The sequence below is a fragment of the Gossypium hirsutum genome, chromosome A05 (genome assembly GCF_007990345.1).
Source record: "Gossypium hirsutum isolate 1008001.06 chromosome A05, Gossypium_hirsutum_v2.1, whole genome shotgun sequence".
In the NCBI taxonomy this organism is placed as follows: Eukaryota; Viridiplantae; Streptophyta; class Magnoliopsida; order Malvales; family Malvaceae; genus Gossypium; species Gossypium hirsutum.
In genome coordinates, this window is record NC_053428.1 from 9,305,001 (window position 1) to 9,321,618 (window position 16,618).

The window sequence follows — 16,618 nt, forward strand, 5'->3', positions numbered from 1 at the left end:
TGCCAGCGCATGGTTTGGTTTTGGATTCGGTGGAATTCCTTCCATCCATCATTATATTATCCGAATTAAGTTTATGCACTTGATTGTGTTTTGTTTCAATAGTGTACTTAAAATTAGACGTAGGTTAAGAACTCATAATTTAATTCAATTAGTTGGGTGTAATTATTATTATTGCCGTTATTTTTTTCTTATAATCCATTGAACTTCATACACATTTAAAGATTACTATGAATAAATTAAATTAAACTATGTTTTGACGCGTGAAGTAATCATTTCTGGAAATAGTTTATAGATTAAGTATTGACTTTGGAAGAGTTTACGATAGCAAGTCAATGCCTCGAAGTTGGGTTGTAAATGTAGAAAAGAGGCGTTGATTCCCTCCATTATTAGTAGGTAAAGGATAGCAAAGGGACAAGTTGCTATGACTCTGCTTGTATAGTTGCTTCTTGGGCAACTTCTAGCTTTGAATCAATGAAACAAAAAAAGACGAAGGTTTTATATATATGTTGATTTCTAAGGCAATTACACTGCGAACATGAAAGCAAAGTCCACAATAAATTGAATGTTGATTAGCAGCAACTTTTGAATATTAAAAATGCTGTATCGACATATTTCCGCCAATTGCGATGAGTGTTACCGACTGTTTGACAAGAGAATGAGGGCATTAAGTTTGCAATTGATTAAGCTTTTTCTTGTAGTAGCATTATTTTTTTTTTACGAATAAAAATTCTTTCTTATTCAAAACCTTTTTTGCAAAGAGGTGCCTGAAAATTGATATTGTAATTGGTATTCATATTTCAAGTAGATACGACTACACAAACAACAAAAATCTATATAATTCAAAATATTAATATGTAAAATACTAAATATTAAACTTTCAAAAAGAAAAATAATCAAGGAAGAGGCTGAACTTTTAAGTTTTGAATACTTAAATTCATGTTTTATCATGTCTAACGCATGCGTGGATCTTCAATCTTACACAATATATGAGATTTGTTTGATTATTGTTAGTTCTACTTATATTGTGCTTTATACTAATTGATTCTTCATTATAATTAACTGGACATATGATTGTACTTATATCGTACCTAAAAATGTATTGTATAAATACTAAAGTCTCACGGGGTCATGATGCACAATTACATTAGTCTAGTTTTAACAATTTTTCCTTTAATAATTTGGGCCTCTTACCAAAAGATTCATGGGTCAAATTTGATGATGGGCCTATGCTCCTTTCTCTATCACTACTTATGAGGGAGTTTGCTTAACTATGCATTAGTTTCACATCTAATCTTAGCCATTAGCCAATGGTTATTGGCCGAACTATCGCCCACTCAACAATTTTTGTACTATGATGGTTGTTTTAACCTATAACTGATCAATTGTTTTCATTTGTTTTACTCTTTGCTAAAAGTTATATATGTCATTGTTATCACCATCCTATTAACTTAGAAAAGAATCTTTTTTTCTTTCCAATAATTTACTCAAATAAATAAATGGTTCAACATATTGTTGTTGAGAAAGCAATTAAGAGGTAGAAATTAAATATATAGACTGAAAAAGGAGGGAAAAGGAAACGTTAACTCATCTGTGCTTTTGTGGGGTTAACCCAACACCATAGACTCATGAACAAAAGTATATAGAATTAACTAAAGTCCACAAATGGATAGAAAGCTCAGAGAAAATTGCTTCGGCCTCACCTTATCTACGGACAAAGTTTCCACTACCCCAACAACTACACAAATCCCAACCAATATGATTTCACTTTTGTCCCCACCGGAGATATGGCTGCCTAATAGGATTGGCAATTTGGCATTGCTCAATATGAAATACAATTTGACGAATTAGTTCTTCCAAGTATGAAACTGAAACGGTTTGTCAAAAGAAAGTGAAAGAGCAAATATGCAATATGCCGATATCCCGTTCATACCAATTTCATATCTGCTAATGAAAATTGGAATACATAGAACCTGTGAGAAAGATGGGTTTTGCAGTTACATCTTTCAGGTAATTTCCTATATAGAGTACTAATGGAGTTGACTAACATTTCTAGATTCCATTGAGTGCAATTCAAGTGAATTCAAGATTTTCTAACTTCTACCAATGTGTCATATTTCCCAAAAAAAAAAAACTATAAAAGATGTATAAGAAATTTCATAGATTACTGGCGTACTCTCGCTCTAAACCCTCTCGTATGATTATTCAACTGGTTACATGAAACTCGGTGAAGTGCAGCACTATATATGGCGAAACTCGCCAGTATAGCTTCGTCAGGAAAGCAATACTCTTGTGGTACAGACGCTCACTTCTTGGATCTTATTCCTCTACTTGCTAAAATATCTTTGTTTTTCGATTTGTTGAACTGAAGGCAGTAGGAAACTCATTTCTTCTGGTCCTTGAGTTTACCAAAGATGGGAGCTAACTTAATTCCTTCACTGGTGCAGGTGATTGGGATGTATGTCGGGAAAGCTACAGTCGGGGTATTCGTCATATGGTACGCACACCACTCCTTCATGGGCATTGATCTGAGTGGCGATTGCCATAGTCTCGTTACCAAATTGCCAACTGGGATCAATGTGGTTCCTGGAAAAATTTCTGAGTCACCATTCGCCGCTGGTTCCCAACAGTTTAAATTCGGTAAGAGACCCATGCGATTACTTTCGGTCAGGAAAATTCAAAACCATTGAAATGTTCAACTCACTTAATGCCCTCTCTGAAGATGGAAGCTTATTGACAAAGCCTCCATGGCTCCTTTTCGCCATGTCAGTGTCATTTGGCCTATACTTCTTGATACTCTACATGCCATTCCTTACTCAAGTATTTGGTATTTTCCCCTCAGCCTAAACGAATGGCTCCTTATAGCGGTTCTCATTCTAATCGACTTGGTTCTCAAATTCGTAGGCAGACATAAATCTGGATTGCGCTATTCTGCTCCAACTAAAACATCAAAGCAGAAAACTGAGTGATTATTCTGAATTGTAACTAACATTTACATACAATTTTCATAGACTTTCACTTGCTCTTCTTCTCACTTCATTTATCCATAAATTCTAGACTAGGGCAAAATCGAAAGTATATTTTCCTGCTCTTTTCTTTCCCTAATTCCATTCCATTGGAAGGTACATTCTGGAAATAAACAAACATGCGGTTCCCAATAACACCAAATTACTTTCTAATTACAAAATTGAAAATATATTCTTTTTCAATCTTAATTTAGGATTTTACCAATAGCATACGGATTTCTGAATTAAATTCAAAGAAATCCTTCTAGCTAATCTCTAATAAACGCAGTTTGCATAAAAACACAATTTTGAAAGCGACTAGAAACAGATGTTGTAACAATTGGCATTTCTACTTAAAACCTACACAAACTTGGGAAAAATGCAACAAAATTGCCGAAATTAAATTCCAAATTTCATTAAAATCTGCAATTCATGGCACGAATTACAAATCACCAAAGAAAACCACACGACCAAATTATAATTTCCAATAATCCCAATAGCACCCTTTAATTACAAGCCCTATTCCTAATCCTAAAACATTCTTGATATCATGAGAACTAGTCCAGATCCGCCAACATCGCAGAAAGATCTAATCCCTAAATCATCTAACCACCAAACCCATACAATGTCCTGCCCTGCCTCTTCAGTGCATAAACCACATCCATAGCAGTCACAGTCTTCCTCCTCGCATGTTCGGTGTAGGTTACTGCATCACGAATCACGTTCTCCAAGAAGATCTTCAAAACCCCACGGGTTTCCTCGTAGATTAGACCGCTGATACGCTTGACGCCTCCTCTACGAGCCAAACGCCGAATTGCCGGCTTTGTGATACCCTGGATATTATCACGGAGAACCTTACGATGGCGCTTTGCTCCTCCCTTGCCCAGTCCCTTGCCTCCCTTTCCTCTTCCCGACATCTTCGAATCTTGAACTTAGATTATAGCCTACTCTACTTATTGAGATTTGATTTGTTACAGGGAATTCAAACTAAAGGATCTTTTATTTATAGGAGAAGTTGGTAGGGATAGTGATCCGTGATGTGTCTTAACTATGAATTATTGCCATTGATGAGTTAAAGTGGAGGGTTGAGATGAGGAGAAGCATCGACGCGGATCACTGACGTGGATTGTTTTAGCGGTTATTTTGAAGCGCACATTATGGTTTTTGTGTTTCTTTTGTATGTTGAAAAGTCGAGAAACAGTTCTTTAAGCGTAAACCAGGGAGCCATTATTAATTGTTGGCCCAATAAGAAAGTCCTTTTAATAGCTTTGGGCCAAGATATATTTCATGATCCAAGTGTAATTACCAAGTTTGTACGTCATCGTTTTGGTTTTCTTCATAAAAAACCCAAAGATCATCTTCATCTTTAAACCCTACAACTCCCACCAAAAACCCTTACCTATAATCTCTGTCTGAGAGCCTATGGGGTTTTTCGACCTTAATATTCCATACACGGATTCCACGCCGCTCAGCAAGGCGAATTCCACCGTCGCCAAATCCACCCGCATTAAAATTGTGATCAAAGCGATGGAGCTGGGCTACACGGGGATCGCCTACAACCGTACGATCAGGGGCGTCATGTCTGATCGTGACCGGTGCTCGATTCCTCTTCTTGGTCTCTCCTCTCTCCTCGATGTCGCCCCCTTTCTCTCCTCTTCCGTAAACTTCCACCGAGACCTCCTCGGGGTCCCTCGCTCCTCTCCTTTCCGCCAATACACGCGCCTCACCGTCTGCATTGATACCGCGTCGCAGTCACAAGCTTTAAATTCGGGAAACCCGATATTGAAGACGTACGACATTGTTGCCGTTAGGCCGTTGAACCAAAATGCATTTGATCACGCTTGCGAAAAAGCCGAGGTCATTAATTGATTCAAATTTCAATGGAGAAAATTTTAAAGATATAGGTTTTAACTTTTATTTCTTTTTTGTGATTTAGGTGGATATAATTTCAATTGATTTCTCAGACAAGTTGCCGTTTCGATTGAAATTGCCTATGGTTAAAGCTGCTATTAAGGTTTGGTATTGACTTGATTTCTATACTCATCCAAAATTGAAATTTTGATTTGTTTTAATGGATAATTTCATCTTGCGGTCTCGCAGCGTGGGATATATTTTGAAATAACATATTCTGATCTTATTGTGGATGTTCATCAAAGGAGGCAAATCATATCCAATGCTAAGGTGAGGAATCCAGAGCTTGTTGCATTGTTTTTGAACGGTTGTTTCTTTTTTTCTTTTTTGCTGTGGTCTAATAATTTATGTGTTTTAGCGCATTAAAATATAAATTTATAGCTGATGAAATGGTGATGAACTAGGATATGAACAATTGGTGAGCAGCAAGAATTGAGAGATTCAATTATGATTTTTTAGTTGCTTTATAAGATGCAATTTTGGTTGTTCTAGATGGTAGTGGATGCTGTCAATGTGAACTAATTATCTGTAGCATACTGTTCCAGTTGCTGCTGGATTGGACTCAAGGAAAAAATGTCATACTTTCTAGTGCTGCACCTTCTGTATGTGAAGTTAGAGGGCCTAATGATGTTGCAAACTTAGCATCTTTGCTTGGTCTCTCTATGGAACGAGCTAAAGCAGCTATTTCCAAAAATTGTAGGTATGCTAATTCACAGAACTTTGTAGTTTTTGCAAGGGCCGTAGTTAATGTCTTATTCTGTGTGGACCTCCTTTTGTTTCATCGTTCAGGAGCCTTTTGACCAATGCTTTGAGAAGAAAGCACTTTTTCAAGGAGGTTATCAGAGTTGAAGCAGTGTCCTCCAGTCGGCAATCTGACTCTGAAATACCTTTGTATGCGGACTGGCTTAAGTGGGATCCCATCTCTAGCGGTGAAGGTGATTTACTGCTGGATGACATGGCGAAATCCTTTTCTGCCTCCACTAATGCATCAAAAACCGTGAAAGCCATTGATTTCGATTCTATTATTGACAAGATGCCCTCACATGGCTTCCAAATTAAGGATTTGATATCTGGAAGTGAGGCTTCCTTCCAGCCACAGACAGAAGTAAAAAGCTTTTTGTCTACTCCTCAGCCAATTGAGTTATCTGTTAGAACTAATCAGGCGTCTGAAAATTCCATCAGGCATGATCTTTTTCCTGAAACAGATGATGCTACGTTAGATAATACATGTTCAGAACCTCTGACCTCTGCATTTGGGGATCCTCAAAAGTTATACCTGGCAAGTTATGCTACAAAAACTTCAACTGGTTCTGAAGAAGTGGTAACTGATACGGTCATGACTGAGATAGAATCGGAGACTTGTAATGCCTCAGTTGCAGCATCTGGCTCTGTTGAAGCTGAAAACCAGGGTCTGCAATCCAAAAAGTGCTATGAACAAAATTTTGTGTTACTAAATGAGAATGTGAATGATGGTCTAAATGCTGTAATGCTGAATGAGGAGGTGATATCTCATCAGACATCTGCCATGGACATTGAACTGGAGGCAGCTGCTTTAGAGATTTCTCCTCCATCTGAGAGCAGTAGGTTACCTCCTACTCAGGGCAGGGAGTTTAAGAGTTCTAAAGGTTCTTGTGTATTTTCAGGTGTGGAGACTATTAAGGTGGATGATATAGCAGTTGATATGGATAAGGAACGCCAGGAAACTACGGCTTCGTCCTTGAATAATATGTCTTCGCTTGAAAATATTTCGGAAAGAATGTCATTGAGGACTTCTGAAGATGATGCAGTTATTGTTGATCAAATTTCACGCCAGCAATCGGATGATGAGATGAGAGTTAAAGATGACTCCTTAGTGCCAAACCATGAAAACCAAGTGTTGTTAATGGAAGAGCCAAAGCTTGCTGAAGCTGATAGCAGTATGAATGATCTTGGCTCAGTCCGAAGCAATGAACCTTGCATGAAACTGTCATCAAGAAAGAACCAACCACAATACTAAGGAATCCATTTCCAGAGTCCAATCCAAAGATGAAATTTAAAGTCCCCTCGTCAACCTTGACTAATGAGATCCAAGAGGTGGCAATGGAATTGGAAAGGCATGGAGAAGATGATAACAAAACTAATGATCCTACTTTAGGTCAGCGAATATCAGGTACTAGTATCAATGTATCGAAGTCAGATGGTTTTAGTTTTCTGTGTGTTTGCTTGATTATTTTCTCCCGATCAACAGACTTTGCTTCTCCTTATCTGACTTCAAGTTGCCTATCAAATGCCAGGAAAGTCAAGAAGAAGACACAGGAATCATCATCAGGCGCCCTTGTTGCCTTTACGGCGCAACCTGTATCCTGTATCTTTCAAGAGGAAAGCAGCTCGAAAATCAGAGCGCAGGGTGAAGTTGGAAGAACATTAATTAATATGAGTGTGCATGGTTTAACCCTTTGCATTATTGAATACTATTTTTTCTTTCTTTTACGGAAAAACTTCTAATCTAGTGGTCTGTGGATGGGGCCTGAGTTCAATACAGTTAATTGTAAGAATGGGCCTTAGACCTGTAAATTTGAGAATATAGATTTGGATGTTAATTTTTTGGGTATTAATTTTAACCAGTGCTTTTCTACTGCATTTCTAATTATGTTTTATACTTCGGCCCATCATATTGTTAAAACATTCGGTGGTGATGAAAGGTAACTCAATTTGCATTGAGCCAACGACTCTCCAACCTTAAAATAAATAAGTCACCTAATTACTGCTACTCAATTCAAGGTGTAGATATGGCAATTAGGGATATTATTAAATTTATTATTACTTCATAATTGGGTTTTGCTTCATCACATGTCCCACTCCATTGTGAATGTTTAATTGTGAAAATGGATGCATCATGCATTTGTTCGAGCCTCATCTCACTTAATTTCAATCTAATTCTTGTTATTTGATATTTTTAATTTTTTAAAGTCAAATATAAAATTTAAAAATAATTCTTCAAAAAAATATTTAAACATAAAATATATAATTTTTTTCTATATTATGTTATTATATTTTTACCCCTTTAATAATTTATATATACAAGGATATAATGATAATTTTACATAGTAGAATAAGTTGGGGTAGGGCAAATAATTACAATAACCGCTCTATACTCGCTATCCAAAAAAAAATTACTTTAACCCACTTTGCATCCACTTTTTAAATAAAAATATCTACTTCCTTTAAAGTGAATCGATCCGAATTCATTTGATAGTTAAAATTTTAACATTTCAAATTTATAATTATTTTAAATTTGTGAAAGGTTAAATCAATTTGTGAATATAGCAGCTAAATTGTGGCCAAAAAGCGGCTAATCATTACTGCTTAGACTCTAAATCAATTCCTACCATCATTATTGTGGTGGCTAGCTTCTTCCAAAGAGTATGGGGTTTCACTGTATTCGGCTCATGTTCTTGGCATCTTCCTGGACCCAGTTTATTTTTTAAAATTGCAACTTTGGTGTTTCTTTTTCTTGTAATTTGATGGGATTCATGAATCTAATTAATATCATTTTTAAGATTATCATATGAATCAATTAAAGTGCAATTTAAAATTTTATTGTATGTGAGGAGCTAGGTTTTAAATAACTTTAAAAAAACTTTGATCAGGAAAATAAACAACTCTTTTATTTAAAGAGAAAACACTAAAAAGACAACATCCCACGTCACTTTTTCCCCCAATTTGCAATCCCAAAAACTGTGATGTTTCTCCCTTTTTATCATTCTTTATTACTAAGATTGTTGTCCATTTGCGTAGTATATTCAAAGAAGAAAACTTTGAAGACAATGATGAATCTAAAGAGAAAAAAAAAAAGGTCAGAGTTTCATAGTACTTGCTTAATTGTTTATTATAATTTGGATAATGGGAACCTTGGATTCTCAATAACTTAATATTTTCAACGTCTTTTCCTAATGCAAAGGTCATACATAAACTTAGTGCGCAAACCACAGCCGCTTCCAGGGCCCGACAAAAACTAAACATCGCCGCCCTTCCCATCTCTAGGGTTAATAGCCTTTAACTAAAGCAACATCTTGGTTCAAATTCTCATAAAACATCAACCTCGTCATTATCAACTAACACCAGCTGTGAATATGATAAGCAAAACACAGATGGTAATTATATTACTTCTCTTTCTTTTTTTTTCCCTGCTTTCTGATTACATCCCAATATTGGTAAGGTTTGAAAAAGCTAAAAGAAACAACACTCTAGAGAAGCCAGGAAAAAAACTCGGAAAAAATTGGTGAGTTAAATGATTACTAGGGTATCGTGAAAGTAAGAAAATTCTTGTATAAAGATCCTTTTTTTTTCTTCTTTATGTTTACAGTCTAGTCTGTCATGGTGATGTAGTTAATAGTTATTCTCAATGGGAACAATATGTAAGCTGCATTTGTCTTGAGTTGGTTCTTTTTTTTAAATTGACGAACTGTTTTCATCCACCTGAAATTGTCTCTATCCTTTGTACTATATCTTGTGATTCACAAAAGTGGAAGTTTCAATTCATTCCCCTTTTATTATTTATCCTGCATTTTTATTACTATTGGAGACTACTTGAGATTGAATAAAGGTAATATAGTTGACACTATATTACAAATGAATTGAGAAGTTTGAGATGGTTAGTTGCCCATTTATAAAGTTCACTCTTGGATAAGCCTTGGAATTCCATATAATAAATAATGTGATCAATCATATTTACAAACACCTATTTGAAGCTGAAAGAGACTTCTAATATTGCATCAAATATATATATAAAGCAAAAGAAGAAAAAATTCTAAAATTTTCCACACTAAAATATATAGAAGAAATCAGGATCAACTAATGATCCTTTTTAAAACAATTAAGGATTAATAAGATTTGCAGAGAGTGAATCCAGAAAATTGACCCAATTCTCATCATCATCTTCTTCATGATGTCCACCAATGTGGATGTGGTGGCTCCATTCAACTTGAGCAACATTCTTTTCAATTTCTTCATTCCTTGCAAACCGTCCTCGGATTCTTGGCCTGCTGTCTGCCAATGTTTTCCTACATGTATACTGCCCACAAAAAAAAGAAAAAAGATATTCATCAGCAAATGACTGCTGAGTCAAGCAGTATATCTAACATTATTACAAAGACCGTACGTGAAAATGCATGCATGTAGGCATAAACATATATTCATTATGTTTACTTCGTTTGATGATATATATGAGATAATTTCGAGATAGAGAAGAAAAATAACAGATGCTGGATTTGGATACTTACATAAATTAGTTTTACAAAATCAATGGAACAATTATTTATATATTATTTACATAGGGGATTCTTGTCTTCTTTTTGTATGGATGGTACCAAAAACAAGAAAAAAAAAGTGTTTTTTCTTTTTTGTTCTTTCACAAAATTGAATGTGGCAGACATCAAAAGGCATCATATAACCAGGAGGAACATAGCCATCATGCTTTTAATATATTAATTAATATTACACAGTAGATTTTTGCTTTTCTAGAGGGGGCTGGGGAGGAGGGGGTGATAGTATTTTTATTATTGAAGTACTTTAGTTAAGTTGCGAGCAACATTGGGATTAGATTTTATTCAGAGAATACCAATAATAGAGAGAGTTTTAGATTATCATATATACATATTTATACACCTCTATGTTATTTTGGATATGCTAGCAAAAAGGACTCATTCAACATGCATGCTAGAAACTTAACATGATAAAACTCCAATTCAATTGGCTCTAGAAACTTGGACATTCGTACACAACTAACTAGAATGGAATGCTACACATTTTGATTTGTTAACTATATTATTATAAAGTTATAATTAAGATTAAGAGTAAAGACAGACCTTGATTTTCTTGGTGAAGTTCCTGAGGTTTCTTTTGGATCGGTATCTTTCAATCCTTTCTTTCTTTTCCTCAGGACTGTAGCGGTACGTTCTGTTCATTCCTTCAATTATGTCATTCGCACTGCTCTCATTCGACAATGGACTCTCCGACCGCCGACCGCCACTCTGCAACCCCTATCCCCACCCATTAAACCAAGTAAAGTTAATCAATATGTTTTTGAAGGGTTAATTTGCGCCTTCAGGTTGGCTATAACATAAACTAATTACCTGCTCCAAATCACCGGTGCTAAAAGCTCTCCTAACCGGACCGGAACCAGAGTCAACAAACTCGCTAAGGCTTGAGGTAAAGTAACAAGGAAACCCTTTGTTTTGAAGGGAATGGCTACTGACGCTCCTCTGCAAGAAACCCTGTTTCTGGGTGCAGCAACTCAATTGCGAACTCGGCGAGTTGTAACTCCCGCTACTGCTGCTGCTACTGCTGCTGCCGCTGCTGTGAAGCGCCTCTCTTACCAAGTCGTATGACTCGGCCACTGTGAGTTGATTTAGCGGACATAATGGGAAGTTTAACGGCGATGTCATGACGTCGGGAGACGTCAGGGAGTCTCTCAGAAACTCCGAGGAGGAGCGTGGGAATATTGGGTATCCAAACATAGCGCGTGGACACGGGAAGGATTCAGATTGACTTGATTGAGTGCTTTTTTTTTAAAGCCTAAAGAAATGAAGAAAGGAGTGGACTGGAGATGGAGAGAGCAGAGGCTCCAAAGCTGTTATTTATAACGAGCCAAGAGAGATTGACATGGAAGATGACGTCAGCTTATATGCGTTCGGCGTTGACTTTGTCTATTAGAAAAAATAATATATTTATTTTAGAATGGTCAAATTCTTCTATTAGTCCCTATATACTCAGTATTCTTTGATTGGTAATTTTAGTTTTTTATATTTTATGAATTGGTCAGATTTAGTCTTTATACTTTTCAAATTTTAAAATTTCAATTTTGATCCAAATGATAGCAATTAAGTCTATTTGATTGATTGCTATTCTTGTCCTATTCATAAAATTATAGATTTAATCCATGTTTCTTAATTCAATATTCTTAATCTCTTATATATTTAAAATTTCAACCTTAACGCAAAATTTAGTCAAATAGAGAATAATTAATCTCCAATGAAGAGCCTATTCAGCACTGACATCTAAGGCAACAATATAGTGCTTATGAACATGCAAAGGAAACCACAATAATCCATGCCAACACACTTTTCCACCCTTCATTCTAATTTCCTCCCACAATCTTGAAGTAGCAATCTTGCTATATATATATATATATAGGAATCCCTTGAAACATTATAAGCAACTAACTCCTTCAATTTGAGCATTCTTCTCCAATTCCAGTTACTTGCAAAATAAGGAGCAACATCCCAAAAGCTTTTCCCCTTCATAACATACTCTTTGATCCAAGCAATCCATATAGAATCTTTTTGTGCTAGAATTCTTCCAACTTGCAGCAAGATACAAGCCTTGTTCCATTCTTCTAGATTCCTCAATCCCAATCCACCTTCTCGTTTAGGTGAGTATATCAATTGTCAACAAACCTTGACTTCATTTGCAACATAATCCCTTCCTTTTGAAAAGAATCTAGTGCAAATTTGAGAAATCTTTTTAATGTAAACTTTTGGCCTGAATACTGAATACCATAACTTTAATGAGCTAAAGCCAGCTAGCATAATTCAGATACCTAGTAGATCAACAACTAACTTTAGCCAAAATCTTGCCAATCAAAGGTCCACAATTTGAATAAGTTAACTTCCACACAAGGGGCACTCTCAAATACCTCAAGGGCAATTTACTAATGTTGAAACTAGTGATGCTTCTCTTAAAAGAGCTCATTCTTAAAAGCATTGAGGTGCAAACCAGAAAACCAATAAAACTCCTTTATTATACACCAAATGCCCACAATAGAATCATTAGTACCCTTTAAAAATATAATGAGGTCATCTGTAAAGGAAAATTATGAAAGTTGTACTCCAAGGAACTTAGGGTAATACTTAAAAATTCCATGCTTACTTGCCACCTCTAAAAGCTTGGACTATACATTCATTACTACAACAAAGAGGTAGGGAGAAAGAGGGTGTCCCTGCCTTATTCCCCTTCCCCTCTAACGAAACCAATAAGTCCTCCATTAAGGGATATGGAAAACTTAGGGGTGGTGTAACGACCTAATTTTCAGTGGTGTCGGAAATGGTGATTTGAGATCACTAAATCCAACAAGTAAAGTTGAACAAGATAGTAATTTAATATTTATGAGTCAAGTAAGAATTTAGAATAATTTGGTGAATTAAAAGAATTATTAGCTCAAACGAGTCAAAAATAAGGTATTGAGACCTCAAATTTGAAAACCGAGCTATAAATATTTTTATAAGTATTTATGGAGTGTCATTTAGTTATTATTAAAATTTGGTTGAGAAATTTTAACGTTTGGGTAGTCAATTAAATAAAAAGGACTAAATTGTAATAAAAATAAAATTTACTAGAAGGAATAAATAGCTCAAGTATTAAAAGAAAGAGGATTTAAAGGGAAATTAAGCCTAAAAGTGAATAGGCTGGACGGCAAGGGCAAGAAAATCAGCAGAAAAATAAGGGAAATAAGGGCAAAATTGGAAATTTTACAATTTTAACATATAATATAAGGACAAAATTGAAAAATCTAGAGATCTCTTCATATTTTCTCAGCCAAAATGCCATAGAAGGTCTGGAGAAAGCTTATTTTTCATATTTTTACATCATGTGAGTTTAATTCTTGCTTTTTCTTGATAATTTTTATGTTTTTATGACTTAATCAATTTGGTCCACTTATAGAATTCATTAGTTTTTTATTTTATGGGTGAAATTGGAAGTTACCCTGGATGGTTAAGGGAATTTCATGATTAATTATTATGAAATTTAAGTTTTAATTTCATATTAAGGTGGTTTTATTAAGTGATTTTGATAGAAAATGGTATTTAAGACCTAATTGTGAAAAAGTTGTGAATTGAAGGTTGGTGTTGAAATTAAGAATATAAAAGGTTTTGAAATAGTTTATGATGATAAAATAAAGTGTTAATTGAGAAAAATTAGTTCAATTAATGGGTGAATTGAGCAGGGACTAAATTGTAAAAACTATAAATTTTGGGGTAAAAGTAAAATTTCAAAAGTTGAAGAGCATAAATTTTGAATTGAAATAGAATTCAAATAAATGCTAATGAGTGGAAATATTTTATATTATAGATCAAGAATCCAAAGAAGAACGATGAAAAGAAAAAGTTGCGGAATAGTCCCTAAATTTCAATATCTTTTACAAATCAGTCGGGTAAGTTCATATGGTTGAATTTAGATGTTCATTTGTGAATAATTGAATGATATAATGTGTTATTATATATGAATTTGTTGTGAGATTGTGAAAATTTTGTTAATGAAAGAATAAATGTGGAAATGCAAATTAGGAAAAACACAGGATTGAATACGTTCATATTGTGACATGTGATGAATTGACGGATAAGACCATGGTTGTTCCATGGCAAAGTGTGAAATGTAGGTATGGTATCATCCATACTGAGTTGTGAAATGTAGATATGGTATTATCAAATCCATACTGAGTTAAGAAACGTAGGTATGACATTTCCCATACCGAGTTGTAAAATGTAGGTATGGTATTTTAATGAGGAAAACCATACTGAGTTATGAATCGTGGCACTGAACAACGACGTGCTTAATTTCATAAGCCGTTTCCTAATTTGATAATAAGTAATACAAGAGAAATGAACCAAATGAAAGAGATTGAGTAGTTGTTAATGTTGAGCTCAACTATGTGAAGTATTATAATTGTGGTTGTGAATGACAGGAAACTTTAGTAAATGTTCTGGTATTGTTTGGAAATATTGTGTTTGGTAAGCATTACTTTTAAACCTATGAACTTGCTAAGCTTCAATAAGCTTACTTGTGTGTGTTTGATATTTTTATGTAGATTGAATTGAAGTGAAGTTGGTAGATCGGATCAACACAACAAGGCACACTATCTAGATCAATTTCGGTAGCTTTTGTTTTATGTTTAAAGATTTATATGGCATGTATAGAGTTTAAATGAATTGAAGTAAAATTGTTATAAACTAGTTAACAATATTTTGTACTAAAATAGTTTTTAGTTAGTAGCAGTAGTTTGACTTTGAAAATTCACCATAAATTATGAAAATCTAATTAGAGGTTGAATAAGATATGAAATTAAAGCCTATTGAATCTAGTTTCACATAGAAGAAACGGTGTAAGAAAAAGACTTTCATATCAGGAGATATTTGAATTTTTGTGAGATAAGGTCAGAGTGATTTCGAGCTCCCCTGTTCTGACTTGTAAAAATCATTAAAAATTGTAAAAAAATAATTATTGGACATAATTTATATTGTTAGATTCCTTATGAGTCTATTTTCAGGAGAAACAATCGATAATATTATTTGAATTCTGTACAGAGAGATAATTAAATTTTAGTGAAGAGTGGTCAGAACTGTCGAGCAGTGAAACATGGGAGATTTTAAAGAATAAACTGTACTTATTGGCTAAACCAAAAATTCTGAAAATTGTATGGTAGGAAGATACGTGAGTCTAGTTTCAGGAAAAATTAGTAGATCTTAATTTGGAGTTCCGTAGCTGTAGATATAAATAATTTAGTGACTATGACCAAGTGAACAGCTTTGACGTGAATATAGGTAAATAATGAAATTTTTGTATAATTATTCCGTAAACTTCGATAACATCTTATAACCCTGTTCTGATGAGGATGTGGGTTAGGGGTGTTACAGGTGGTTTTGCAAACAACAATCCACTTAACAAGTTGTTCAAGGAATTCCAGGGCTTTCAAAATAGAAATGACAATATTTCAACTCAACAAGTTAAAAGCTTTTTGTAAATCCACCTTGTGAGCACGTTTAGGAGAAATGTGCTTTCTACAATAACTCCTCATTAACTTATAAGCCAAGAGAGTGTTGTCAATTATGTTTCTACCCTTAATGAATGTACTTTGACTTTTAAAGATTATACAAATAGGTACTAAGTAATTTTGTTAGCTGGAACCTTAGAAATACATTTATAGACAATGCTACAACAATAGATAAGCCTAAACTCCTTGATGTGGCTTGGATTCTCACATATTAGAACCAACAATGCTCCATACTGATTTGAAGAAATAAGCTACGTAGCCATCAGGGTCAGGAGCTTTCTCATTCCCTTGTTCAAAGATTGATACATTGAAATACTAAAACAACATTAAAAAATCTTTAATAAAATAAAACTTTAAATACCATAATAGGTGTAAACAAATTTAGTTACCAAAGTAATAAAAAATATATACTTAATGGACTAACTCGTGAATTAAGCCTTTGATAATGGTGTAATAATTTTTTTAATTCTATGAGTAAAAGTAAGAAGTCGTCATTATCATTAATTGATATCTATACTAACTATAAAGAGCCTGATTGAGTTTGGTGTCACTATAACCAGGTTGCAATTATAAGGTTACCAAAAACCTCTTATTTTTTTATAAAAAAAGCAAATATTATTTTAAAGATATTTTATCATTTTAAATCATGTAAATGCACTTGATAGGATTCAAACTCAGAACACAATAATTTACAATGTTTTAGCTTAACTTTATCATTCCACTTAAGTCTCGTTTATTTATGATATTAATGTCTAATAAATATATTTGGTACATAATTTTTTCCACTCGTATTTTGGTTGTGCCATAATTTAGTTTTATTTAATTATCTTGACTGGTTTAAAATAAAGTAAATTGACACCTAAACTTTACTCTATTTTTCAAGTTGGTTCTTAAAGGT

General features: G+C 34.3%; 3 protein-coding genes and 1 pseudogene across 5 annotated transcripts; 2 read left to right on the plus strand and 2 right to left on the minus strand.

The window, feature by feature from the left end:
* Window positions 1-1,497: 1,497 nt before the first annotated feature.
* LOC107960828 (calcium-transporting ATPase 4, endoplasmic reticulum-type-like) lies at window positions 1,498-3,212 on the plus strand (annotated as a pseudogene).
* A 180-nt stretch (window positions 3,213-3,392) lies between these two features.
* Window positions 3,393-4,178, minus strand: LOC107959073 (histone H4). The gene has a single exon (XM_016895041.2). It carries the CDS (start codon window positions 3,917-3,919, stop codon window positions 3,608-3,610), a length of 312 nt encoding a protein of 103 aa, XP_016750530.1. The 5' UTR covers window positions 3,920-4,178; the 3' UTR covers window positions 3,393-3,607.
* A 114-nt stretch (window positions 4,179-4,292) lies between these two features.
* On the plus strand, window positions 4,293-7,531 carry LOC107959072 (protein GAMETOPHYTE DEFECTIVE 1). Of its 2 annotated transcripts, XM_041113236.1 has the most exons (7): window positions 4,293-4,859; window positions 4,939-5,016; window positions 5,103-5,183; window positions 5,459-5,613; window positions 5,703-6,493; window positions 6,557-7,062; window positions 7,187-7,531. In XM_041113236.1, the coding sequence occupies exons 1-6, from the start codon at window positions 4,425-4,427 to the stop codon at window positions 6,907-6,909; spliced, it is 1,893 nt and encodes a 630-aa protein (XP_040969170.1). In that variant the 5' UTR covers window positions 4,293-4,424; the 3' UTR covers window positions 6,910-7,062; window positions 7,187-7,531. The 2 variants fall into 2 exon arrangements, with proteins under 2 accessions (XP_040969170.1, XP_040969169.1); XM_041113235.1 differs by having other exon boundaries at window positions 5,703-7,062.
* Window positions 7,532-9,568: 2,037 nt separating this feature from the next.
* LOC107959071 (zinc finger protein CONSTANS-LIKE 1) lies at window positions 9,569-11,501 on the minus strand. 2 transcript variants are annotated; one of them, XM_016895039.2, is made up of 3 exons: window positions 11,027-11,501; window positions 10,760-10,933; window positions 9,569-9,966 (listed from the first exon to the last, which is right to left on the minus strand). In XM_016895039.2, exons 1-3 carry the CDS (start codon window positions 11,408-11,410, stop codon window positions 9,769-9,771), a joined length of 756 nt encoding a protein of 251 aa, XP_016750528.2. In that variant the 5' UTR covers window positions 11,411-11,501; the 3' UTR covers window positions 9,569-9,768. The 2 variants fall into 2 exon arrangements, with proteins under 2 accessions (XP_016750528.2, XP_016750529.2); XM_016895040.2 differs by having other exon boundaries at window positions 9,574-9,966; window positions 10,760-10,924; window positions 11,027-11,495.
* Between the last annotated feature and the right edge of the window lie 5,117 nt (window positions 11,502-16,618).